General features: G+C 37.9%; 1 protein-coding gene across 2 annotated transcripts; it reads right to left on the bottom strand.

The window, feature by feature from the left end:
• On the bottom strand, positions 1 to 27,392 carry LOC127430260 (coiled-coil domain-containing protein 9-like). 2 transcript variants are annotated; one of them, XM_051679943.1, is made up of 15 exons: positions 27,332 to 27,392; positions 26,662 to 26,717; positions 25,484 to 25,588; positions 25,135 to 25,281; positions 21,458 to 21,775; positions 20,238 to 20,321; positions 18,915 to 19,082; positions 18,583 to 18,764; positions 18,014 to 18,072; positions 14,070 to 14,184; positions 12,254 to 12,389; positions 11,672 to 12,152; positions 9,455 to 9,577; positions 9,232 to 9,330; positions 1 to 1,727 (listed from the first exon to the last, which is right to left on the bottom strand). In XM_051679943.1, the coding sequence occupies exons 2-15, from the start codon at positions 26,662 to 26,664 to the stop codon at positions 1,723 to 1,725; spliced, it is 2,025 nt and encodes a 674-aa protein (XP_051535903.1). In that variant the 5' UTR covers positions 26,665 to 26,717; positions 27,332 to 27,392; the 3' UTR covers positions 1 to 1,722. The 2 variants fall into 2 exon arrangements, with proteins under 2 accessions (XP_051535903.1, XP_051535904.1); XM_051679944.1 differs by lacking the exons at positions 25,484 to 25,588; positions 26,662 to 26,717; positions 27,332 to 27,392 and adding an exon at positions 24,167 to 24,226 and having other exon boundaries at positions 25,135 to 25,232.
• Between the last annotated feature and the right edge of the window lie 469 nt (positions 27,393 to 27,861).

The raw sequence follows: 27,861 nt of genomic DNA, 5'->3' as shown, positions 1-27,861 counted from the left end.
TTCAATTACTTATTGATTTATTTCATTTTGAGTAATGCAGTCAATCATGGGCTTAAATGGCTATAGTACTATAAAGATGTCATGTAATTGTATTCAGGACAGCATGTCAAACAATGCCAATGGACATTTTTAACATTACAGTCTGTTAGGCCTGAACTCTTATGGGAAATAAAAAAACAACTTTTTTAAACAAGCTGAAATCATTTAAACAACACAAATGCATACTTGTCTTGAGTTATTGCTTGGTGAAGTGAGAAAACATTTATCATCCCAAAAACAACACTGGACATTTTGAGTTTATACAGTAGGCTGGTTTATATTGATAAATTAAGACATAAGGCAAATATGTCATTTATTTGATATGACAGCTTACAAAGTACTGAAATAGTTGCACTCGCTTACTGGTCACACAATTATAATGTGATAAAAGCAACCAAAATATCTTTATTAATCTTAGAAAGACTTGACAGCAAGTAGTCAAAGATGAAAACCCTTGAGGAACACTTCAGTATCATGCAACATGCAAAGCTGAAAAGCCAAACCAAACCTCCTACAAGAGGCAAACCAAATTAAAAGCCCTATATTTAAATGTTCTACCCCAAACAAAAAGGAAGCCATTTCATCTGCAGGGAGATACAGTAGGGACAATACAATCACAAATGTCATGATTCTTTCTGCTCCACAAGCTGAATAAATAAAACAAGGATACACAATGCACACTGTGAAGAGAGTAATACGCACTCACACAAAGCATTGGAATGTCTGTCATTTTTAACGATTTAGATATTGCAAGTTTTCAAGCTTCTGCTCAATTCATTCAAATTCAGGGACACACAAATAAACAAATAAACTTACATAAACCAATACCCTGCTGCATAAAAATTCTAAACACATCTGATGCACGAACAAACTATTTAACAAAGTAAATGAACCAACTTTATATTTGTTTTGAAGTACACATTATTATTTTTTCAGTTGTTCAGTCTTCCTTATTAAAATTCCTAGAATTTTTACCATGATTTTCTTTGGTCTATCTGACCATAATGTCTAGGGCACTAATCATGTATGTTGCTTGTCTTCATGTAGGTAATATCAGAATGTTGTTCACATAATTGCTTGAAGACACAGCCCTGAAAAAAGTATACTGCCCTAGTTTAAAAATGTTGTGAAGCATGCCTGTTTCAGATTTTCTCACCAGCAAATAGGCTCCAGTTCAATCCATGCTTAGGCCTATGAACCTTTTGAGAATCTAAAAAACAAATCTTGTCCTCAGATATCATGTATGTGCATGCAGTTGTGACAAATGTCATTTACAAGGGGATAGTATCATTGTGGTCTATGTAGGTTGGATCAAAACACATTTAGAATGAGGCTAATAGGGAACAGGCACTTCTCCCTCGGTCTTAAAAACTTTTATCTCATGGTTTGAGCATAGCATGCTTTACTGATTAATCCCAGGTAAAATATGTTCTGGATACTGATCTAATAAAAGCAGCAGCAGCACAGCTTGACAACGGCAGATAGTCCCAACCAATGAGGAATAATTGAACAACACAGCAGGCTGTTTGAATGAAATTGAGGCAGGGCTCCAAATGTGTCCCCAATAGTCCCTTTAATACACAGTCATCAGTCATCCATTACACCTGATGTGTTCTCTTGCCTCTGCTTACCTCCTGTCCTGGTCTGTGGACCACTGAAATTTTCATCTACTGCATTTAGTCCTCATCCTGTTGACATAAATATAAAGCAAGGGAAGGAGAGTCAAGCAATATTATTGGCTGCTTGATCATTTTTGCGTTGCATTATACCTTACAAATAAATGACTGGTTGGTTCGGTTGACAAAGCAGTACCACAAATAAAGGACTTTTCACACTGAAAATAATCTGGGTTAAGGCCATGTTTACTCCAACGTTCTGAAACCCTGCTCTAGAGGCTTTTGCAGGGCTAACCCCAAACTGTGGTTCCAAAGGCATACAGTGTAAAACAATGCATTGTTTGGGGCTATGTATTTTTGTATCAGTTTCTGCACCAATTGTTATTGTTTTTCAATGTGTGTCACATTTTTAAAGATTCATTGTAAATTTAAAAGAACTTCACCTTTTAAAAAATCCATCAAAATACCTGCATTCTGTTCCATTAATTGTGCTGCATCTAGCTTATGCATTTTTTTAAATTTTTTTTGCAAGCTTTTTACCCTAGAACGCATTCTGTCTGAACAGCCCCTTGGAATGTAATGGCCAGTTGTTAAGCAACAGACAACTGATAAGAAACTTAACTGCAATATGCAAATAAGTTAACCCAGGGGTTACATATGTACAGAGTGTAATCTTGAAATGTAGATACTGCAAATTAATTACTAACCCAGGGTAAAATATGAAGAGTGAAACATGGAACAAGGTAACGTTAACCCAGGGTTTGGAATGACCCTGGGTTAACAATTTCAAGTGTGAAAAGCCCAAAAGTGCATGATGCAAAAATGCATAAATGTAAATGTAAAAGTGTACGCTGTAATGTTTCATTATAATGCCTCTTTAAATGGGAATCAATGTGTTCCTAATGTGGAAACCATCAGACAATGAGTACATTCAATTTCCAAGGGGGTTTCATTACCACTCTATGATCTGCATGTCCACTGCCACTTTCCTCAAAAAACTTTTAGCAAAAAAACAAACAAAAAAAAATCTATAAAAAAAAAAAATACAAAATAATAAAAAAAAAAATTATTCCTGAAGATTTCCTCCCGCTAAACAGGCTTAATGCAGCACACTAATCAAATTTAAAGGAATACAAGAATCTTGTTACTGAGACCAGCATACTGCCAAAAAGCCATTAGCATCTGTGTTGATTTCTAAGGGGCATGTGGACGGTGGTTTCAATGAGATCCTTTCTTGAAATTAAAATCAGGGAAATGGCTAGGAAACTTAATTTAAATCACATCCACCCATTAGTTGCAAATGAGTAATTATTCACTTAATAAATTACTGGTATGATGCAATAACAAAAATCAGTAGCAGGTGGGTGGAAAAGGACAGTGATCCCAAATGATTAACAAGGTTGAGCATGTGGTTCCTCAACTCAAAATGGTTTAAAGCAAAAGGGACACATACAATCACAAGCAACAAGCAGCACTGCGTTTATTCGTCATTTGAGCATCTTGCCAAATGAGAAGTAAAACTACAAATTCATCACTTGTCATATCGCAGACATGTGTAAACACTCCTACAAACACTGGGTACCTGATACAGGTTAAAGGGGAGATAATTAAAATTTCAAACTTCAAATGAAAGAAACTGATGATTGTGGTTAATGCCACCACAATTGTTAATAATGGTTTTAGCCCAAGCATGATTATAGTCATGTGTAGCACAAATTTTAGAACAGCAAAATGGATAATGGACCACATGAATCATCACGGATAATTATTACCAGCAGCCGAGTGTGTTCCAAATCATAATAATAATAAATCAAACAAACTTAAAAACCTTTCGAAATGTGTAGGCCACAGGATTCCAAATGGAATTTCTATCATAATTTGGAACCAATCCTGACACATCCTAATGGGGTCAAATAATAATCGTCTAAGATCCCACTCAAAACTGCAATTCCTAAAGGATTTTGATTCTCATATATGAAAATGTTTCTTTGTGGATGTTGTGTAATCTTAATCAGATTTGCTACTAGACAGTAAAGGAGAATCAGCTCTTTTTAAAATTATTTTTAATGTACTACAGGGGCATTTTGTGTTCTAAAGAGTTCAGGTTTTACAATTCCCATTAGGATCCTTGAGAATTGGTTCTAAATTATTCCAATCGGAAACATTCTTTTAGGATTATTTGATTAGGGATATCTCACAAGTTCCAAAAAATTGCTGATTCATTTAAAGTGTAACAATAAGGAATGCAATTTTTCTGGATTTGTTTTTAAAACCCTAATTGCACCTTGGTAAACTTAGTCAGTACATTCATTTTGCATGGCTTGGTGGACATCTAGACACAATGTCAGGAATACACAAGAACATTAAAATGACAATCTAATAAGACACCATACAGTCTCTGGATTCTGGAACCAAATTTGGTTTACCCTGTGTAATTCAACTGTCTGCTACACAGTATCTACCCTGCAAACTGCTATTGGAGGAAAGCCAAGCAGTTTTTCCTCAATGATAATGATGCTAAGCAGCAATCAAAGGGATCCTGTTGGGTGGATGCTAATTAAAGGATAGTTCACCCAAAAATGAAAATTCTGTCCTCATTTACTCACAATCATGTTGTTCCAAATCCATATGACTTTTATTCTTCTGTGGAAAACAAAAGGGGATATTACGCAGCATGTTGCCTCAAGGCCCTGGCACACTAACGCCATAGTGCTAAATTCTTCACTCAGAGCCAAAGAGGTTCAAAACAGCTGAGCAACGACATACTGTTTGCGAACATTCAGACACCGACCACACCGCTGGGGGAGGTGAAGAGGAACATCAAAATATGTAGACACTCAAGACTACATGTAAAACATCAACTAATATGACATTAAAATGTGCTATCAAGGACTTCATGCCTCATTCTATGAGAAGAATTCACAAAACATCAGTAAAAGAAGCAGTCTTAATCACTGCAAAGTAATGGATATGCAGAAGACAATGTGTAATTTGTCATGTTTACATTTTGCATTAATGGCGCTAATGCGCTAACATGCTATACGAGGTCAGAATATGCGCCGATTACACTCTTATTGTAATTTATTATGACTCGACACTACTGCAAAGATGGGTGTATAAAACATTATAGGCAAAATACAGACAAAAGAATGATGATAGGCATAACTTAGTTTGGGCAGATGTGAATGGCTTTTGGCTGCAGACAGCACATGAGTGAAGCAGCATATCAAACAATAGCGTGAATGGGCACTTAAGATTATTTAAGGAGATTTGATTCCTTTTGTAGACTAACTATACAAAACGTTTTCTCTGTCTTGGTAAAAATTAAGCCAAGCATTTGGTAAAATCAAGGGAAAATAAGACCTGCCATTTGTGGTGAAAAGGTTATTGTGTTAAACTCTTTTTAAAGTGTCTTCGTACATTTGTAGACATGCAAATTGCATTTGTGTAACTTTGTCCTGCATTTAAATATTGACTAGCCAATAGCGTTCGAGAGCGGGCTGTGAAGGAACATCCAATTGGTTTGAACCACTAAACGCCTACGCGACTGGACCAGTCAGTCATGTCGTTCATTAATGAACTGAATGTACTGGTAAACTCGTTTGCAAATGAATTGAATAAATCAATCTTATTCATGAACGTTCAGCTGACCGACTGAACAAGAGGAGAGCTGCATGTCGTTCAGTTCGTCAATCTCGTTCAACAAGAAAAGGGGCCGGATTAATTGGGAATAAAAGTGAGTGATTACCACACATTACAATGACATACAGACATTACTGAAACTCATAATTATTTTTTAGCCTAGTACTGTTGCATTTTTTGTATAGCTTGATAAAAAGTCATGCTCAGCAGTTCAGAATGTGATTAACTTTAGTGTCATTTGTGGGATTTAGTTCTAAATAACATCACACCCATTCATTCTTCGATTTCGCATGAAGTGTGCAAGGGCCTTCAGTCACCATTCACTTTCATTGCAACTTTTTTCCATGACTAAGGTTGTCATTCTGTCAAACATATTTTGTGTTCCATCCTTTGTGTTCTATAGAAAGAAAGTCATATTGGTCTGGAACAATATGAGGGTGAGTAAATTATGACATAATTCTCTTTCACAGTCTCTTTATACACATCACATGTGCCATTGCAAACATGGAATAAAATCAAGAGATGACATTTATTTGCTCAAGCAGTTTGAAACATGCATGAAAGGGGAAAACAAGAACCCATATCCAAATGTGTCAGGGAGAGGTGCAAAATCAAAGAGGTGCATGGACAACACCGAAAGGGATTCAGGAACACAACAAATGATGGATTTTAGTTGTGCAGTGTTCACAGTGGAGAGTGACAGCCAGTGTGAAGGTGCAGACTGGAGCAGTCAGTCCCAGAGGAGGGGAGGACTGTCACAGCTTGAGGAGTTGAAGTGCTGCATTCCCATTTGTCAAAGACGATAGAGACAAGCCCACAAGCAGACGCCATCTCATGCCGTGAGACAGATGGACACGGGGACATAAAGGAAACATGAGTGCAGGGAACACAGTGGAGAGAGAGGGAGAAAGAGAAGCCCTGTTTACACCTGGTAGTAACGTGTCTCAAATGAGTCTTCTGTGAGCATAGCAATCAGAGTGTAAGGTCTCTGATTTTGTGACAACAAAAAGTGTCACTGGCAATGTTAAGCGCAAAAAAAAAAAATATTTTAGTGGAGTCTTAGGTGATCTTTGGGATGTGCTTTACATGATCTGTGTTGAAATATGCTGAAATCAGACACATTGAATAAAGTTCTATGAAATATCTTGCATGTGCATGCGCTTTTCCAAATTTTCCAGATCAAATGGACATTTCCTATTAAAACTGCAAAGTCTTGTTCATGTGTATGTATACGCTTTTCCAATTTTTCCAAATTTAAAACTCTTGTTATATTGCAATGGATAACTGACAGGTGAGTAGGCGGTCCTTCACTGTTGTCCAGAGACAGATCAGCATAAGCACTTCAGATGAGATGTGGTTACTCCACAGAGGTGGGCGACATATCGGTGGACACGAAATACCAGTAGAAATTCGCCAACTGGTATACATATTGGAATATCACATCACGGTTATGCAAAATCGCCACCGTGTGGCAAGAAACGTGCTCCTCATTCTAGTCATGTAACACATCCGTGGTACACATTCTGTAGGAGAAATGGAGGAAAAAGACGGAGCGCCTTCATGTGAGAATTGAAGAACCAGGGATTTTTCAGGCACTGACAATTTTGCGGCGGCCACCCAAGCAAAATTTCGGGCTGCCGACGGAAATTCAATGACATTCATCTCACGTTATAAATATATGCTTCTTATCTGACACTCACAGCTGTGTTTCACGTGATTGTCATGCACGCTATCTCTGGAGCATGCAAGTGCACAGAGCGGGATCACTCGCGCTACTCAATCCGGCTTCTCTCTTTCGCGGTACAAAACAACACTTGTGTGACCCATATGAATTCTATAGTTGTTGTTGTTTTTTGTTTTCCTCAAAGCACTACGGAGGAAGTCAAAAACGTATCAAATGTCTATACAGCCCAACATTGTAACCACCACTGACAAGGAACAGAGCTGAAACAATGAGGACGTTTACGTGCACGTTCTTACATCGATTATGCTTAATAAGCAGACAACGCGTGTGGTCATGTACACGCAATAAACGATGTTCCTTTATCAGTGTAAGGTCATAAACAGTGTAAGAAAAAACGATTATTGCCCATTACGCCGATTTTGCGTGGCATGTAAGCACCTTAACCGGAGCTCTTGCTGGATCATCCAATGTGCGCACGTGTTGTGCACATGCCTCTTCACGATTTACCATCAAAAACAGAGAAAAGCAATTATTTTAAAATGTCAAGTAACAGCGGATTTCTTGCCTTGTCAGATTTTTTTAAATAAGCTGATTTTAGAGAGTAATCCAAGTATTGGTGAGCATGTAAACATGCTCATTTAACGTGTCTTGCGCCAACAATTATGTCATGCAGGCTTTTTAAACCATACATCATCGCCCTTGATAAAATTCAGTTCGAATGATGTTAGCTATTAGGCAACACACTGGCCATGTTTGCCTTCATATATTCAAATATTCTCTATAGAGATTAGGATCATTAAGAGCCTAAACTTTTTTATTATATATTTTTTTCTTTGTTGCATTGCTTTCAGAAGATGTTAAGTTTCTTGAGGAAAGTTTATAATAACAATAATACTAGTTTACAACTTCAGACTGAAATGTGGCATAATGTGAAATTTAACATCAGGGCAAAGTTTATTTAAAACTATTTATTAATTTTTTTTTTACTTTCACTATCTTTGTCAAGTTCCAAATAAAGAAAATTATATAAGAAGTAGTAGTTTTCATTTATAAAATATTTAATTCATTAAATGATTATTAAAAAATAGGCATTACAGTATGGTTATTTCATATATAAACCTATTTTCATTGATTTTTGTGTGTGAACAATTTTACTATCGTGAAATACACTCACACTTTATTAGGTACACCTGTACATCTATATATTCATGTGATTATCTAATCAGCCAATCGTGTGGCAGCAGTTTAATGTATAAAATCATGCAGATATGCCATGCCACAGGTCAACCATCAGAATGGGGAAAAATGTGACCTCAGTGATTTGGACCGTGGCATGATTGCTGGTGCCAGACGGGCTGGTTTGAATATTTCTGTAACTGCTGATCTCATGGGATTTTCACGCACAAAAGGCTCTAGACTGTAAAGAGAATGGTGCGAAAAACAAAAAACATCCAGGCTCACCAAACCTGGACAGTAGACGATTGAAAAAACATTGCATGGTCTGACAAATCTGGATTTCTGCTGAGGTACACAAATGGTAGGCCCACTGCAGCCTCAGTTTTCTGTTCTTGGCTGACAGAAGTGGAACCCGACGTGGTCTTCTGCTGTTGTAGCCCATCCGCCTCAAGGTTCGACATTTTGTGCATTCCGAGATGCTATTCTGCTCACTACAATTGTACAGAGGGGTTATCTGAGTTACCATAGCCTTTCTGTCAGCTAGAACCAGTCTGCCGATTCTCTGTTGACCTCTCTCATCAGCAAGGCGTTTTCATCCACAAAACTGCCGCTCATTGGTTGTTTTCGCATCATTCTCTATACACTCTAGAAACTGTTGTGTGTGAAAATCCCAGGAGATCAGCAGTTACAGAAATACTCAAACCAGCCCGTCTGGCATCAACAATCATGCCACAGTCTAAATCACAGAGATAAAATTTTACCCCATTCTGATGGTTGACGTGAACATTAACTGAAGCTCCTGACCTGTATCTGAATGATTTTACACTGCTGCCACACGATTGACTGATTAGATAAATCACATGAATAAGGTGTACCTAATAAAGTACTTCGCAAAATGTTTTGGACCCTGTGTAAACAGGTGGAGCAGGGGTCAGAGAGAAAGAGAGAGAGAACACATGAAAAACTGAAGTGTGCATAAAAAGGGGGAGGGCGTTAGTTAGTTGTTAGAAGTCAGCTGAAGTAAGGGATTCTTTTGAAAAGTCACAGTCTCAAAGCTGGTAATAAGAACAGCACCTGAGGATGGTTGTTCTGATGAATCCACTGCTATGTCCTCCACAGCCTTTGTTTCAGGCTGACTCTCATCTGACTGTACAGTGAGGGCTTCGCTGTCCTCTGTATCAGAGGATAATTAGGATATGAAATGCAAACAATGTTTCATTTTGAGAAAATCAGATATTATTATTATTATTTTATTTTTCTGAGGGCATGCCTAAATGAATAAACATTTTCAACTTACCACTCTGTCTGGTGTGGTCTGGGGTGGGTGGCACTATGGGATCAGCTATATCTTGGCTGCTTGAGGAGGCAGTGTTAATAGATTCAGCTTCTTTTGGGGTTTCACAGGTAGCAGACTCCACCACTGAATGTGAAAGAATGCTAATGTTTTATATCTGAGATATTAAAGCCATTCTGACAAAGCTAAACCCATAGACAATATACTGACTCCAAAGAACTGTGGAATATTATAGCAAACAGGTAGTTCTGCTCAAAATTCACCATTAACTGAGCCAGAGATTGGCATGTTAAGGGTCATTCAGACTGAACATGTTCTCAAGATAAAAAGTTAGACATAGCGCAACAAATAGTACAAAACGTAAGTGTCTCGAGACGCATTTTTAATTTTTAATTTTTTTTTTAACTTGAGACAGCATCTATAAAAATCTCCTGCGTGAGATACTGAAAAACAGTGGTACACAGTAAAACGGTCAAATATGTCCATCTGGCGCATGTTTACATAAAAAAACAAAACAAAAAAAACCCAGCACAGATGGATAAAACAATGCATATCGCGTGAACGGCCACTTAGAACGCAGAAAGAAACAGATCAATGTTTTAAAAGCCACCGTATTTTCACTAGGACTGTTGCGATTATTAAATAACCGTCTGATCGCAGTTATTTAATCTAACCGTGATTATTGTGCACTTTGAAGTCCAATCACATTTTAATGCCCAAATAAGGGAATTTTAAGCAAATATACAGTATAAATGCTAAGACGCTATAAATGCGTGTTTGTGTCATTCAGTTGAACTCCAAGCATCACTGAGCCGCACCGCAGATGTCAACCAGAACAGCTCCTTTCCGGAATGTGCGTGTCGTAAGCAGAAGCTTGCGCCAAACTCCCGCGGAAATAAAGAAATATAAACTTTGATAGTGAGCACAAAGCGCTCCGGTTTCACTTTAATTTCACGATCGTGTGATGGAAAATGTTCCTGGTCACATCGGGTTCATCCGCGTAATGCTTACTCTATTTCTAAGGGTGATAAAATAATGAAAGGAAATTTTTGCTTCATGAGAAATAAGGGCTTAATCAAAGAGCATCAAAATAACATGTAAAAGTGACTAAATTAGGACAGAAATATTTTACTACTGCATAATATGATAATTGTATTATACTGAAAAAAATACACACACACACACACACACACACACACATATATACATATAATTTTTATGAGTTCAAAAGCAACAGTGTAAAATTGATTAAAACAAAAGTCATATTACTTAGACATATTTTAAGTATTTAGAAATATTTTGATTTTAAAACATAATTTTTCATGTCATTCAGAAGTTTTTTTTAAAGCCTAAAAAGGCAATCATTCCCTATCTTATTATTTGACTTATATGTTTGAAGTTAAATGAATATTCTGGGTTCAAGACAAGTTAAGCTTAATCAACAGCATTTGTGGCATAATATTGATTACCACAAAAACTCATTTTGACTCATCCCTCCTTTTCTTTAAAAAAGCATAAATCAAGTTGACAGTGAGGCTCTTACAATGGAAGTGAATGGAGGCCAATTTTTGAACATTAAAATACTCACTTTTTCAAAAGCATAACAACAAGACATAAACAATATACATGTAATCATGATTTTAGTGTGATAAAATCACTTACTAACCTTTTCTGTGTAAAGTTATAGCCAATTTTACACCCTCGTTGCCATGATGATGTAATGTCAACAAACCCTAAAAACCCTATAATGACTGTAAAAATTACAATTTACACAACAGCTAACAAATTAATTTCTATGGTTATACCAAAAATGCTGTCGATTGATCTTAACTTATATGTAAAAAATACTTCTTAAGGTGTACGAAACACAAATACACCTAAGAAATGTCAACTTATATAACAATAAATCGAGAAAGCCCTAAAAGAGACAATTAATCGTCATAGCCCTAAAACAGACAATTAATCGTCATAATCGCAATTATTTGTTTGACAATTTAACGTCAGCCAAATTTCATAATCATGACAGTCCTAATTTTCACTCTTCTGGAACTCAACATAACTTACAGTTGTCTCTGCACATGGAATTAGTATATGAGAAAGTATTACAACATGGAAAGAAATTATATACTTCACCTTAAAACAATTTAAAGCCATAAATCACATTAATACCAGAAATCTATGAAACAATGATGTACAGAATAAAGCCCACCATTACCTTACCTGTATACGTGCTTTCCTTTTTATCTGGCTCTTCTGGCTGGTTTGGGGTGGCAGTAGTGTCATGCTCAGCCTCGTTGCTCTTCACCTGGGCGGGGCTGCTTTCGTTGCTGCTGGGCCTCAGAGGGCTCTCACCCAGGCTACTCCTAGGAGAAAGCGTCTCCATTTCCTCACCCCAGTCTGACACTGGATGGTGGCCCTCCAGTTGGGAGAAGGGGCTGGGGGGCTTAGGCCCTTCAGGCGTACTAAGCGTTTCCTGTGGTGAGGGGATGTGGACTTTGGGTCTGGGAGTTTGCTGCTCTCTTGGGCTTGGAGTAGAGGGTGCAGAAGAGGTAGGGGTCTTTTTTGTTGGTTTAACATCTTTTGGGGATTCTTTGCCTGCTCCATGCTCTGCTTTTTTATCCTCTTCCTCATAGCCCTCCTCACCATCACTGGCATCCTCCCACTCATCGTCATCTTCAGCAGCAAGTCCTCCATCAACTGTCTTCTCCAAAGCAGAAGAAAAAAAACGCATGCACTAATTAAATAAATTCTTATTAACATGGATCTTAAAAAGTAGTAGTCCATAACTAGCTGGCTTCTTACCTTCTCTGATAATGGAGCTTTGGGCTTATCTTCTTTCTCATTGTCCTTCTCTGTGTCCTTTTCCTTTTCTGTCTCTTGCTCCTCCTTTCTCCCTTTCTCCTCTTCATTTTCTACTTCCCACCGGTTATCATGCATGCTTCAAGGACAAAAGTATTGTTTTGGTTAATGAAAGTGGACTGAGTACATAAAAAATATTATTTAATGAACTACAAATCATCTGTCGTAACAGGTGTCAAAGCAATACTGCCAAAATCGCAGGCAAAAATAGAATGGGAACTAGTAGAGCTGGCTGTATGACTGTATGTACCATGCAACAACTGGTAGAGATTTTGCTATACTGTTTATACCATGGTAAATATATATTTGCGCAGCTATAGGTAGGATTGCTTTGTTATTTGGTTTGTGTCCAAATGAAAGAAAATTGTCAAATGAGATATGAAATAAAGTTTAGTATGTTATTCACTGAAAATGCAAAAATATACTACCAAATGGTTGTTTAATATAAACCAATTTTCTAACTGAATTTTAAGCAAACAACAATATTGTGATATATACCGTTATTGTGATATAGAATTACTGAAACTGTGATATAAGGTTTTGGCAATACCGCCAACCCCTGGAGACTATTTCTAGGAAGTTTATCTCTTGAAAAAATAGGAATTATCACATTATTAATATGTAATAACATGGCTTATATTATTATGACACTTAATATATCATTTTTTTGATAGAATTTCCAGCAAAAAAAAAAAAACATATTGTGATCATCACCATGGCATAAAATTACTTTTACCATTTTAGATTTTAACCGCCTGATCTCATGAACATTACGTGAACATGCCAACATATTTGCAAAACAAAACTACCAGTATGTGCTTCATAACACATTTTGCTGCAGTTTCCCAGAGAAATGCCCAGCGGGAGGCTCCAAAAGTGAAATTATGTCATAATCAGATAAGGTTTTTAAGGTGAATATTAGATGGAGGTTTTAATGAGTAAAACATACCTTTCTAACCTACATATTTAAACTAAACTTAACCAATAGTGTTCGAAAAGCAACAGAGGTAAACAAGAGAGGCATCCTTAACCTTAACCAACGCCTAAACCTAACCGATAGTGTTGTAAAAGGAAATGCGACATGAAAAGCAAATTTTCTTAAGCAACCATGTCATTTTGTGTTGCTTATATGACATTTTCGTATCAGGTGTCAGCTTGCATGCTTGGCTGAGTTTGAACTGCGGCCTTCCGAAGCTAAAGTCCAACACTATCAGGTGATCTACTAAGCAAGCTAATCACGTTGGAATAGGCGTGTAACTGTAGGTGTGTTTGTAAAACATGCATTAAAATGTGTAGTTTTTTAGATGATGTGTTAGAATAAAAGTATTTCGAAATCATAAAGCAGAGTTTGAGCAATAAGTGAAAAATAAGCGTTTATGAAGTCAAAATCAGCTGTTGTGCTTGTGAATTGTAAAAATGAGTAAAACGCACAATTGGTATAGTGGCTCTAGTGTTAATTTAACCAGGAAACTGCAGCAAATTTATTTCAAAGATAGTTATTACCACATGATTATTTAATACATAATCTACTATAGTTGACTTTCCAGCAAAAATACTGAAACAATATAGTGAGAAAATTATTACTGCCATACAAAATTATTCATACACAGATATATTTTAAATACTGCCCACCCCTGGAAAATATGAAAAAGTTTGATTATCTCCTTTCTTATTCTGCAATGTCAGATATCACATGACCAATGCCAGTGCAGTCAAGAAAGATGGATCATTTTCAGCTGCCAGGTGAATTATTTCATACCTGTAGTTCTTGCCTTGACCCCGACCCTTCCCTCTCTCACGGCCTCCTTGTCTGGGTTTGCTCTGCCCCAAGAGGTCCCCGAAAGTTTGGGCTTTAGGCGGCCTCTTGCTGTCTTCTGCATAAAAGAGATTAGAGCAATATTTATCCTTGAACAGTGTCCTGGGGCTGAGCAAGACCTTGGAAAACAGTTCTGTGTATGAAATATGTAGAGGAGAGCGATGACCCTGGGCTCACAGTAACAGATGGCCCTCTGTTATTGTGATGGATTGCTCCTTAATGTATCACTCTTCAGGATGGGAGGAGGGAAACAGATGTGAAAAAGCATGCAAATGTGCTCTTGATATGACAGCACTGTGACGAGACTTAACTTGAAGGTTGTGAGGAAGATGAGTTTGTTAAACACTCAAAGCAAAGACATTAGCAAATGAGTAAGACACGAGCAAATGTGTCAGAAGAGGAAACCTTCTCTTTAATGCTACAGAGATACACTGGTTTAAGAGATCCTCAAAATGTCAAGATTCTGGTGACAGTATGGTGAAGAATGACAATCTTAGGGCAGCTTCAGTATTAGCCAATTTGGCAGTATTTTACAGTTTTACACTAATAACCTGTATTTGTAACCAAATTCAAAATTGGCTAACAGCTAAAGTCTATGGGCTTCCACATAGTTCCACAAAGTTTTGTATAGAAAAAAAATGGAAAAGTGTGCATAATGCACAAAATGCTGCATTAGTTCTGGAACTTATTTTAGGTGTTGTACTGATGTCCTTATTTGAAAGAACCAAATAGGATGTGGGACCTAAAACTGAATGGCAATACAACCTGTTAACAGACCCAACACTCAGTTCACATGCAAATTATAATTAAACTACATCAGGTTACCTGTCAGTTCAAGTATACATGACTCAGTGCATAATCAAACACAGTATTTGATGGATGTCAGCTGAATTTTTAAATGTAAATAGAAAATTAATGTTCAAAACCCTGTCCATGTCGCACCCCGATTCACTACAGAAAGCCTACAATAATGATTTTTATTTAGAGTTGTCAGGTCGGATTTAGCGCAAAATCGCAGGCATACTCTTTCGGTCTTGCGTGTTTACGTCATGTCAGTAAGCTCAAAAAAGAAGGTCCAGTTATATTGCGTGAGTGTTGGGGAAATGAGTGCGATAGCAGCGGCGGTAAATCACATTAGGAGAGTGATTTAATGCCGCTGCTATTGCACTCGTTTCACACTTTACCTGCTATAATGCTTTAACCGTTTTGAAGTGTTTGGCAAAGTTGTTTACATGCTATAATCCTTAGATATGTTTTCTTGTAGGGTTGTTGAAGCTTATACTGGTTGTCATGCTTTAATGAATTGAACATTACTCGTGTTTACCGATCGCGATGGGTTTATACGTTTTGTTTTATTTCGGTGAAGTTACTGTAGCAGTTTTCAGATTCTCTTAGTGTGTCTCTAAGTGTGTGTGACCCGCTGTTTTCGTTGTCACTTTCCATTGCTCTTTTAGCAGATAGTCTGTTTAAACACAAAAGACAATTTAAATTTGCATCTAAAAGCTGCTATAGGTAGATCCCCATGAATATGCTCATCTCAAGTTGCTTATAATGTACCGATTTCATAGCACAGCAATGCACATATGAATTTAAGTGTGTAACCATCTCTCTATTATAAATTTACTTCCAAAGAAACGATTACACTTTTATTATTGTAACTGTTAAATTGCATATTTCTGCATATTATTTAATGTTCAATAAAGTACATTTCATCCCCATCATTATTGAATCCTTGCTTTTTGTTTTTATATTAGTCTTATTTTTTGCATTGCATAGACCTACTATTGAAGTATTACAGTTCACTTGCATTGTCCAATGAGGCTGAAGATTGTAATATATAAATGAAGTGTCTTCAGTTGAAGTTTCACCTCTTAAATTGATTTGTGTAATACAATACAAACATTAATGTGTATTGTGTAGTGGATAAAAAACTGGAATAATCATATTAAAATACGTAATTAAGAGTAATTAATATCTCTGTTACAAATGTTTAAAAAAAGAACATATCAACATGAAAAAAGAATGTCATGACTCCTGCTCTGCAGGTAAATATCTCTGCGTGATCACAGGCAAAGCTGGTAAACAAAAACCATCAGATTCAACCGCCAGAAGAGCAGTGCTGAATCACAACTCGCTTAAATGTTTCTCCACAAGTTGCTTGCAATTTTAGGTTTTAAACACAGATGTTGCTAAAGATACCAAAGTTCTAAAGTGCAGGTTTAAATACATGCCTCATGTCATTGTCTTTCGGACCATGCACACAACGCCAAAGCCAATTCTGGTCCAATTAACGTGTATACATGCTGGGCGAAGTCAAGCTACAATCACATTATCTAGGTCTGTCAGTCCTACTTCACAAAAACCGGACCGATACGAGTTCAGTCAGACTAAAGACGTCACATTACATTTAAAAAAAGACAAATTATTTTAATAAATTACATTTTTGCAGCTCAGCTAATGGCACAGAATTTTTTGCGGCAGAAATAACGCACTTCATCTTTAGTGTTATTATTGACAAAACAACCCCATCTTTTACTGCGAGAGTTTTTTTTTTTTTTTTTTTAAAGACAAGGATCAATTAAGGAGAACAGATGGAGTGGACAGGTTCATGTTTTCTGCTCAGCAAAATGACTGAGAATCAACTCTGAAGTGATGAATGGAAGCTATGATGAGGGAATATTACAGGAAAATATTCTCTCAGCTATCCAGGGAACTGCATCAGACAATAGATAATCCAATCAGCCAAATGCACACCCACTGTCATTTACAGTGAAAAAGTGGAAAGCAATTGGAAACTATCCGTGCATGAACAGCTGTTGTTTTAAGCTCGTGCAAGGGCCAACGTGAAGCGGAGTAAAGATGCACTCGCCACACACGTACACAGTCCCATGACATAAGCTGACCTGAAGATCCACTGCGTTGCTGTACATGGGCATTGCGCCCTCTAGCTGCTGAGAGACCACAGCACAGAACATCACCAAAATAGCCACAAAAAGAAGCAGGAGTGTAATAAAAAATATTTATCAATGTTCTCTGCTGACTAGTTTTGGTACATTGAGTTTGACAAAACCAATTAATGGCTGTATCAAATATGACACACTTAGGGTGCTTTCACACTGTCAGTTTAGCCCGAAACTAACTCGCATGAAAAGTTGATAATGTGAAAGCTGTCATGCGGACCGGGAAGCGCACCACGGTGCCGAACCCAAGACTACCTGTAGGAAGTGGTCGGAGTTTGGTTGCACTGGGACTGTGGGGCGGTTCGCATGAGTGAGAAAGCAACCTGTACTCAGGTCCGCACTTGTTCAGGAAGTAAAATGACTTGTGCATGCGTTTTTGCCGATTTAAGCATGATGACATCATCAGTTGCACAAAAACAAACACACACACACGTGCACCGTGAGTGGCAGGTAAACGTTGCGGGACACAGAAAAGGTGATGTGCCTTTTATGTGTGTGAGTGAGTGAGCGTGCAACCAACTGTGTCCTCAAAAAAGATTGTTTGTGTGCATCAGATATAGTCTCCGATATAGTCTCCTTCTCCTGGACATGTACAACTGCTGAATTACAGCATGCGAAGCACAGAGGCGCAAGTGTCGTTCACTCTGGTGTGCATAATGACACAAAATTAATAAACACACAAATATAGTGACCTGCGTTGTGCTTTCCATCATGTGCACGTTTGTGATGACGCAAGCTGATGAGGTAAAAGTATCGCGGTTCGACAGAATCATACACGAGTCTAAAACCAGACCAACGCTGCGGAGGCCGCCGGATTTGGACCGAAGCAAACGTGCTCAGTGTGAAAACCACCTTAATACCCCTAAAATGTGGTTTGTGTAGAAGCACGTATGTCAGCTTAGGTGGTCTTGGGTGTGTTTGATATACCTCTCTTAATGCTTTGTTCTGGTGTGCCCTCTCCGGCCACAGCTGAGTCCTCCTTGAACCTGTGAAAACACCACAGGGTCACTGGTTGTCTCATTCTCACCATGTCACCCTGCACTACTCCTATATTTTCCACCAAGCCTCTCATTCCTTTTCCATTTCATTAACACTTGTAACAGATATAAATAACCATAAGACCTGATTTTATGGGGTCCTATTCTACATCTTTCACATTTCAAGTTCTGCCAGGTTTTGATCTAATAAAAGTGTTATTTATAATAGAAAACAGCCCAATTACACTGTGCAATACATTAATTGGTAACTATTTAGGATGTCAATTTCAGGAATTTTCATAACTGACTGTCAATAAAATTAATGACGAGAACTGTTTTTGCCTTCTGTTAATATAATAACAGAATGCATTTGTGCTGAAATTGACAATGACTAAGATTAATCAATGAAATTATTGACAATCGATCAAGATCATCTATAGTATCTACTACAGCATATAGTAGCTCTATAGCAGCATATTTATAATGTTTATAGTGTGCAATTATGTCTTTGACACTCACATTGTGTCTGTTTTCTGGGCATCCCACTCTCGTCTCCATTGGCCGGTGGCATTACGATGCCGAGCCAGTCGTTCCTCATCAATCTGCTCGCGTTCCTTCTTCCAGCGGAGATACTCGGCTCTCTCTCGGCCCGTCATGGACAGTGTCATATCTACTGAGCCTTTACCACTTGGCCTACGATTCTTTTATGAGATGAAAAGAGGGAGAGTGTAAAAAAGGAATAAGGCAGTGATTCCACATAACAAATAATACAATATAAGTTTATATAAAATATACTTAAAAAATAAGTTTGAAGGTATTTGGTTTTAACAGCGACCACACGAGTTCTGTACCGTCCATTCCTTCTCGACCTCAGCCCCAGTCTTCACATTGTCAAAGTCGACTCCACCCCAGTTGCGCACATGTCGTCTGCTGCCCTCCTTGCGGTCGGTGTCTGGTATCGGTCCACTGCGCCGTGGATCATCCAGGAAGTGCCGTGTGGGATTCTTCTCTCTCTCAGCCTGCAAAAGAAATGTTTACAGCTCAAGTGTGTAATTTCTGTGCAATTAGACTCACCAAATGGAACTGAAAAAACAATTTTTTTTCAAACAGATTTCATGAACACTCCCTCAAACAAATACATTTGTGCTCAAAAGTTTGCATACCCTGGCAGAAATTGTGAAATTTTGGCATTGATTTGGAAAATATGACTGATCATGCAAACAAAACTGTCTTTTATTTAAGGATAGTGAATACTTGTTGACCCCTCTCCAAACATAGCGCTTATGGTTGTGACCATAAAGCTCTATTTTGGTCTCGTCACTCCAAATTACAGTGTGCCAGAAGCTGTGAGGTGTGTCAAGGTGTTGTCGGGCATATTGTAACCAGGCTTTTTTGTGGCATTGGCTTCTTTCTGGCAACTCGGCCATGCAGCTCATTTTTGTTCAAGTATCGTCGTATTATGCTCCTTGAAACAACCACACCGTCTTTTTCCAGAGCAGCCTGTATTTCTCCTGAGGTTATCTGTGGGTTTTTCTTTGTATCCCGAACAATTCTTCTGGCAGTTGTGGCTGAAATCTTTATTGGTCTACCTGACCTTGGCTTGGTATCAAGAGATCCCCTAATTTTCCACTTCTTAATAAGTGACTGAACAGTACTGACTGGCATTTTCAAGGCTTTGGATATCTTTTTATATCCTTTTCCATTTTTATAAAGTTCCATTACCTTGTTACGCAGGTCTTTTGACAGTTCTTTTCTGCTCCCCATGGTTCAGTATCTAGCCTGCTCAGTACATCCATGTGAGAGCTAACAAACTCATTGACTATATATACACAGACACTAATTGCAATTTAAAAAGCCACAGGTGTGGGAAATTAACCTTTAATTGCCATTTAAACCTGTGTGTGTCACCTTGTGTGTCTGTAACAAGGCCAAACATTCAAGGGTGTGTAAACATTTGATCAGGGCCATTTGGGTGATTTCTGTTATCATTATGATTTAAAAAGGAGCCAAACAACTATGTGATGATAAATGGCTTCATATGATCACTATCCTTAAATAAAAGACAGTTTTTTTGCATGATCAGTCATATTTTCAAAATCACTGCCAAAATTTCACAATTTCTGCCAGGGTATGCAAACTTTTGAGCATAACTGTAGATAGTCAAACAAACTTACCCTTTGACCTCTCTCATATTCAGCAATCTGTTCCATCTCTTCATTCATCTTCTCTATGTTCTGCCTTCTCTTCTCTTCCCACTCCTAAAGAAATTGGACATCAGGTTAAAAAGGCTGTCAGACCGAATGCATGCTCTAAAAAGTTACATGCAGCACAACGAATAGAACACAACGCAGGTGTCTCGAGACTCGTTTTTAAAAGTTACGGTTCTTTTAACTTGACACAGCCTCTAAAATTGTGCTGCTCCTGTGCAAGATGCAGATGGCCGCAAAAACACGTTCGGTATTAATGACATCTTACAATACATGTTTACTTTGTATGACATATTGTCAAGGTATAGTATATTTATAGTATATTAAATCTCTCAATTTTTAGAATGCAAAAAAAAAATATCTTAAATATATTAGTCTTTCCTTACTATGACTGGCACAGACATTGAGGCTACAATAGTCCAAAATGAATAAAATCCCAAAAGCACTTTTTGTGCACCAAAATCCCAATAATAACGAGAAAAATTAAGATTTAGTGCATAACATGGGACTTTTAACTACAAACAAGGGGACATACACCAGGTCCTTTTATTTTGAAAAGACAGACTTGGCTCTGTTACAATGCACTAGGCCTGTATGTAAGTATTTACCAAATTAAGCTTTTTATAGCCTACATATATATATATATATATATATAGAGAGAGAGAGAGAGAGAGAGAGAGAGAGAGAGAGAGAGAGAAGTATTTTTGACAAGATGAGGTTTATTGATGAGGAATAATAATAATTAAAAAAATAAAATACCGGCATAGATTTTTGCCAGTAACCGATAGATCCAAAAAGCAAGTATCAGCACAAATTAACTGATAAAAACGTTATTTTGGTCTTCGTCTAGATAAAACCACAATAGATTTATAATACTGGTATATTCACACTGATAGTGATCAAAAACGTCATTGGAGGTCACCAAGTGGTTGTATTGTAGGCTGACAGTAGGCCTTCAATAATACTGTTATCAATTTGGAACTCTAAAAGGTCCACTATCTTCACTCCCAGTGGTAGTCGCTGCATCGCATCACTCATTCGCACAAAGTTAAACTCTGCTGTATCACCAACGGCCACAAAACGGCAACCCTCATTGAAAATAAACTTCAAAATTGCTTTGTCACTGCAAATCGCTCTGCGATAATGTATTGTACAAACTCAGTGGTTCAGTGGTAACTGAAAATCACCTTTGATTTCCTATCAGAGCCAGATCCTCCCTGTGTTCCTCCTCCACCTCTCCCTCCTCTGCGTCCTCCTCTAGAGGGCCGTTCAGTATGAGCAGGGCCTTCTTCACCATCTCCATCCTGAAGTGGCCTGTCCACCCGTGGCTCACCTTTGTTTGGCCTAGGTTCTCTTCTTCCCCCGCGTTGGCCACCTCTGCTCAGCCGGCCTGACCCTGTTCTATAGGAGGGGCCCTCGCCGAGAGGCCGACCAGATTCCCCTTCTTCTAGACCATGGTCACCATAATGAGCAGCTGGTTTCCCGTCATTCACCACATGCTTTTCCTAGAGAGAAAGTGTGAGGTCTGTTTTAGTGGTGTCTTCTACATGCCTAAAAGGATCTCTAGAACAGTGGTTCTCAGCTAAGGGTAGGGTCAGCAGGAGAAAGTAATACTACATGCAAATAATAAAATGCACATAACTATAAAATCATGCATAGTTAGTAAAATAAATAGGTTTGTCAATGTTTACAAGAAACAAGAAACTCTTGTGGCTAATGTCAAGGGCTGCATGTCCAATCAAATTCTAATGTATATTCTACAATATTTACTAAAACTACAATATTTAGCCTAGTTAATCACACTTCAGCTGTTGTTTATTCATTTTTTTTTAAACTGTACTTTTTGCTATTCTGCCTATGTCATTAAGCTTTAAGAAAGATTTACACAAAAATTCATTCTGCAGATTTTTCTGAAGGCCCATTTTTCTTTCTTTTTACTCTTAATTGATAAACAATTTTAGAGTCGGCTCACCACGTACAAATCTGTATTCTGAAGCAAAACCAGTTGAGAACCACTACTCTAAATGACAAACTAGAACTTGTCTATTGATGGCCATTTGATGTCTAACTCATTTAAAAACTGAAACTTGTTGCCTTATGAACATGTGCTCGGAATTTAAATGCAATATATACTGAATATGACAATTTGACATCTGAAAATCTCTACTGAATGTCTCTACCTGGCATTATGGACACCTGCCTGGGAACTTTAACACATTTATATTCAGTTCACTTCATGAGACACAGAACCATACAAAATAATTGGAAATCAGCCTCTTTAGAAGGGGACAACCCTCATGCCTGTCTGTCTTTATGTCTGGTTCAACAACTTTATTTCTTGGAAATTCACTAATCTCTCACTTTCCAGACACTGAAAAGTATGACCTTCACAGACTATGATAGGAGGCCCAATCACAGCTGTACTGCCCATCTGTCTTCCACAGAACCTCTACAGGTATTGATTAAAATGCCCTACAGCTTGTCTCAGCCTTCCCCAGGTGGGAAATTAAAATCCTCAGAGCTGTGAGGAATGGCAGTGGCAATTAGGATAGGAGTTCTACAGGCTTTTGGTCTCTATATTTGAGCTGATGCTAATCATTGGGGATCTGAGGTTATTCAATAGCAAACTTGATGTGTGCGTTTAACTTCCTACTATTAATAAAGGAGCAGGTCATCTAAATAAGCCCACATACACCGATGAGCCACAACAATAAAACCACCTGCCTAATATTGTGTAGGTCCCCCTCGTGCCGCCAAACAGCGGCAACCCACATCTTAGAATAGCATTCTGAGATGCTATTCTTCTCACCACAATTGTACAGAGTTATCCGAGTTTCCGTAGACTTTGTCAGTTCAAACCAGTCTGGCCATTCTCTGTTGACCTCTCTCATCAACAAGGCATTTCCGGCCACAGAACTGCCGCTCACTGGATGTTTTTTGTTTTTGGCACCATTCGGAGTAAATTCTAGAGACTGTTGTGTGTGAAAATCCCAGGAGATCAGCAGTTACAGAAATGCTCAAACCAGCCTGTCTGGCACCAACAATCATCCATCCGATTATCTAGTCAGCCAATCGTGTGGCAGCTGTGCTGTGCATAAAATCAAGCGGGTCAGGAGCTTCAGTTAATGTTCACATCAACCATCAGAATGGGGAAAAAATGTTATCTCTGTGATTTGGACCGTGGCATGATTGTTGGTGCCAGACAGGCTGGTTTTGAGTATTTCTGTAACTGCTGATCTCCTGGAATTTTCACACACAACAGTCTCTAGAATTTACTCAGAATGGTGCCAAAAAAAAAAAAAAACATCCAGTGAGTGGCAGTTCTGTGGATGGAAATGCCTTGTTGATGAGAGAGGTCAACAGAGAATGGCTAGACTGGTTTGAACTAAGTCTACGGTAACTCACATTATTGCACTGTACAATTGTGGTGAGAAGAATAGCATGTCAGAATGCTATTCTGAGATGCGGCTTGGTGCTGTTTTGGTGGCACGAGGTGGACCTACACAATATTAGGCAGGTGGTTTTAATGTTGTGGCTGATCAGTGTGTGTGTGTGTGTGTGTGTGTGTATATACACACAGTATATAAAAAAAAACTCAGAATAAATCAACTCTGAAACTAGCAGTTTTCATGAGCTTCCATGAGGTGCTGTACTGGACAAAAGTGATCCGAGCCATGCAAGGAAGATTAAAACTGATCCCGCACATTCAGTCTCATGAACATACTGGGTCTTTCTCATGTGTTTGGCGCAGTTTCAAATGCATACCAATTATGGTATTGTAATGTACTGAATTGTGGCATATGTACTGAAATGTTTATCATATTGAGAAGTAGTTGGTGGTAATTACACAATAACAGACAATCATGGTCACATTTTAGCAAGAAAACATAACTGACCATTCGCTAAGCTCCGCCCCCTCATTTACGGTCACTGGCTCTGACAAGATCCGCAAAACTCTGCATAGGAATAAATGGGAGACTGCTGCGAACAGAGCGGTTTCTGGCAAAAAAGTCTCATAAACAGAATGGATAATATTATTACGTTGGCTGGAATGAAGTGTGACATTGTAAAGCATATTTATTTGATGTATTTGTATAAGAAATTGATAAATTACACATTAATTTGATTGATAACTGTGGAGACTGTGAATCAGAATTGAGGCAAATGATTATCATGGTCACACAAAAAGAGAAAATTTGAAAGCGATTACAAACCTCATAACATTATGTGAAAAGAACTGTTCATAACACATTCACTTTGATGCTGAAGTCTTTATTTACTATCACCTTTACTAAGACCTGAATCAATATGAATTAATTTTAAGTTGTTAGTTTTAATTTACCTTGGAGCAAATGTAGGTGTCCTTGCTGATGTTATAGATGTTCATTTAGGAGTGAGGCAGGACACAGTTTAGTCCAGCATGCTCTTTGCCAGATTTAGTTTAGATTTTTTTTTAAAGAAAGAAAAAACTGCATGTATCCCCTCTAGGTACCTCGTGCCACTTTTACGTTTTTTAATTTTTTTAATCATTCGATAAAATCCAGCTCACAACTACTCACACACACACATTACTCCCATAGGCTCTCATTTTAAAAAGGCAAACGCTTGTCAGAGAAATGGCGGCGGGGCAACAGTCACTAAGACAGGATTGGCCAGAAAGGCTTTAAGGCAGGGCTTAGCGAAGGGTCAGTCAAGCAGAGCTCTTTATTTTCCTGGCTTGAATGGAAATGGCAGAAAAGAATTAAGAGGAATTGGAAGTTTAATTGGCTGCATCCTCAAAAAAAAAAAAAAAAATTTTATTGTAAGACAGGGCATAATGTTAAATGGCCATGCTGTGAAAATATACTGATATTATCAGTCTCACCCCAGTCGGTTTGGAAATGTCGACTGTCACAGTGAAGTTCTCCTTCACCTTTCTCCGTTCTGAGTCAGGCTCATGAGGGCGGGGTTTGCGAGTCGTTGTCACGGCGATACCCTCTTGCTCTGCCTTTTTCTTATCTTCCTGTATTTCCTGGTGACACAAGAGAAAGACAAGCAAGCTAAATTAATAAAACCAGATTGAGTTAAAAGTCTTGAATCAGAGCATCTCTAGGCCTGATTTAACAACAAATGCATGTCACATCAAGGCAAACATATGTTAGGCAGAAAAATAGAGAAAATAAACAAACGGGCAAGGTTGTGGCAGTGTATCAAACATCAGCACTCAAATTCACCTGATATCTCTTGACCAAAGCCTCATTCTTCTTCCGTAGAGCTTCAATCCTTTTGTCCAGCTCGGCATCCTTCTCCTCTTTCGTCTTTAGATCCACCACAGTTGACTAACAAAGAGGGAGAGAGAGAGAGAGAGAGAGAGAGAGAGAGATGACACATGGGTGCAAAATTCCAGAACACTAATCAGAGACAAGGGAAAAAACTTTAATGATCTAACTGATGTGCAGGACTCATTAAAGGGGTCATGACATGAATCAAATTTTCCTTGATCTTTTGAGGTATAAGAGGTCATTGTACAATAAAAACATACTGTAAGTTTCAGAACTCAAAACTCCCTCCTCACTGCAAAAAGAGCATTTATTAAAACCAAGCTGCCAAAATGACTCATTCTCTACTTCCTCCACATTGTGATGTCACACTGTGGTAAACATTTGCATTTGACCACCTCCACAGCAACACATCAATGTCTACTTTACCTTATCACTTCCGTAGCCCTGCCCAGTAGTGGTGAGCAGTGAGATGGCAATGAGAGAGCAGGTCAGTCAAGAACAAAGAGCCGATCACAACAGTGGGCGTTTACTGTCAAGTCTTAAAGGAGAAGCAGCACCAAAACCGATCATTTCTGACAGAGGGACAATGAGGGTGGAAATTAAATATTTGACTGTTTTTGTGTTTGTGTGTGTGTGTGTGTGTGAAAAAACATTACTAATTAGTTAACCTCAAGGAACATATTAAAATAATAGAAAAGGCATGTCATGACTCCTTTAAGGTTAAAACCATGGCCATTAATAGGATGTTGCTCCTTCCTTTGCTGCTATTTCCTACTTGCTGATTTTATGCAAGATAGTCAAGATCTTCATTCAAAAAACATTTCTTTATGGACCTTGCTTTGTGCATAGGGGCAATGTCATGATGGAAAAGAAAAGACATGCCCCACTCTATTGAAAATGTTTGTCTAAGGAGGTTGCATGACTGTATGCTTGATGTTATGCACTTGCTAGTAATGAGTGTAGCTGAAATAGCCAAATCTGTTAATTAAAAAAAGATGCCCACATACTTTTGGCTATATGTGTTTTGGCAATTGTGTTATATCTCAAATAACAATAACTTTGTAGGACCTCTTTATCCTTGACCAACTGATTAAACTCTACAATACAGACATAATAATAGTGAGCCTCACCATGGCCTGTTTTAAAATAGAAGCGGTGGAGAGTTGAAGAAACTCTGCCCCGTAACCTAAACAGGAGACAAAGGTAAATGATGAGGAGACAAATCAACCAATGGCATGACAGTACTAAAGATTTGTGATTTCTATTAGAGTACGATAATGCAAAAGTATTATATATAGCAAAATAAAACAAAAAAGTAAAATAATTTAAACACTATAGGGGCAAATGTTTAAACTATTTATAATACACAGAACTGCATACACAACCAAAATAATAAGACCTTAACAGGGCAAATAAAAAATAATAATAGGAGAGTGGTTGGCATTGCCATCATAAGCCCATCATCATAAGCCTTCTTATGATCACAGAGACGGTACAAAGCCCCGTATAAGCTTATTAATTAGATCACAGCACTATGAACAAGCCAGAGAAGATATCTGAAAACATTAAAAGTGTATGAATAACGTCTCAACAGCGGGAGTGTGACATGTCATGGTTATACACAACGTATCGGTATCAAAGGAGCCGCCAAGAGTCAATCTATCCAATTCAGCAGTCGAGCTCAGATCGATTTGATGTAAAGTGAAACAGATTAAAACAAGAGGAAATTGGAAATACAATCAAAAACATGCAGATATAAATATAAATGCTTCAAGGCATTAAAACTCTACGTTACTTTACCTCTGGGCAGCCCGGCGCCTCTGAAAGTGGCTTGTGAGTTGCACTCGATCAACAAATTCAACTTCCGTTAACTCTAGCATTCACTTCCGCTTGGGGTTTGAGCTTCAAATTGAGCGTAATTTCAAAATACAGGTCATGTAATGTGGAATAATACAGCTTTGTAGAAATCAGAACATGTGCTACTAAACTGTCATAAAATGTAAGTTTTAAATAATTTCCACCTGCTTTAAAATAAACGCATTAAAACAAAGCACAGAAAGCTCAAAGGAATATTCCAGGTTCAATACAAGTTTAGCTCAATTGACAGCATTTGTGGCACAATGTTGATTACTCACAAAAAGTAATTTTGACTTGTCCCTCTTTTTCTTAAAAAATAAAATAAAATAAAAAATCTTAGTTACAGTGAGGCACTTACAATGGAAGTGAATGGGGACCAATCCATGAACGGTAATATACTGTTTTATAAGTATAGTCACAAAATGTAAACAATATGCATTTTAACAATATTTTACTGTGAAAATCACTTACTA

Source organism: Myxocyprinus asiaticus, chromosome 39, assembly GCF_019703515.2.
Source record: "Myxocyprinus asiaticus isolate MX2 ecotype Aquarium Trade chromosome 39, UBuf_Myxa_2, whole genome shotgun sequence".
NCBI classification, from domain to species: Eukaryota; Metazoa; Chordata; class Actinopteri; order Cypriniformes; family Catostomidae; genus Myxocyprinus; species Myxocyprinus asiaticus.
The sequence above is the reverse complement of the archived record's forward strand: the minus strand, read 5'-3'. Positions and strand labels throughout refer to the sequence as shown.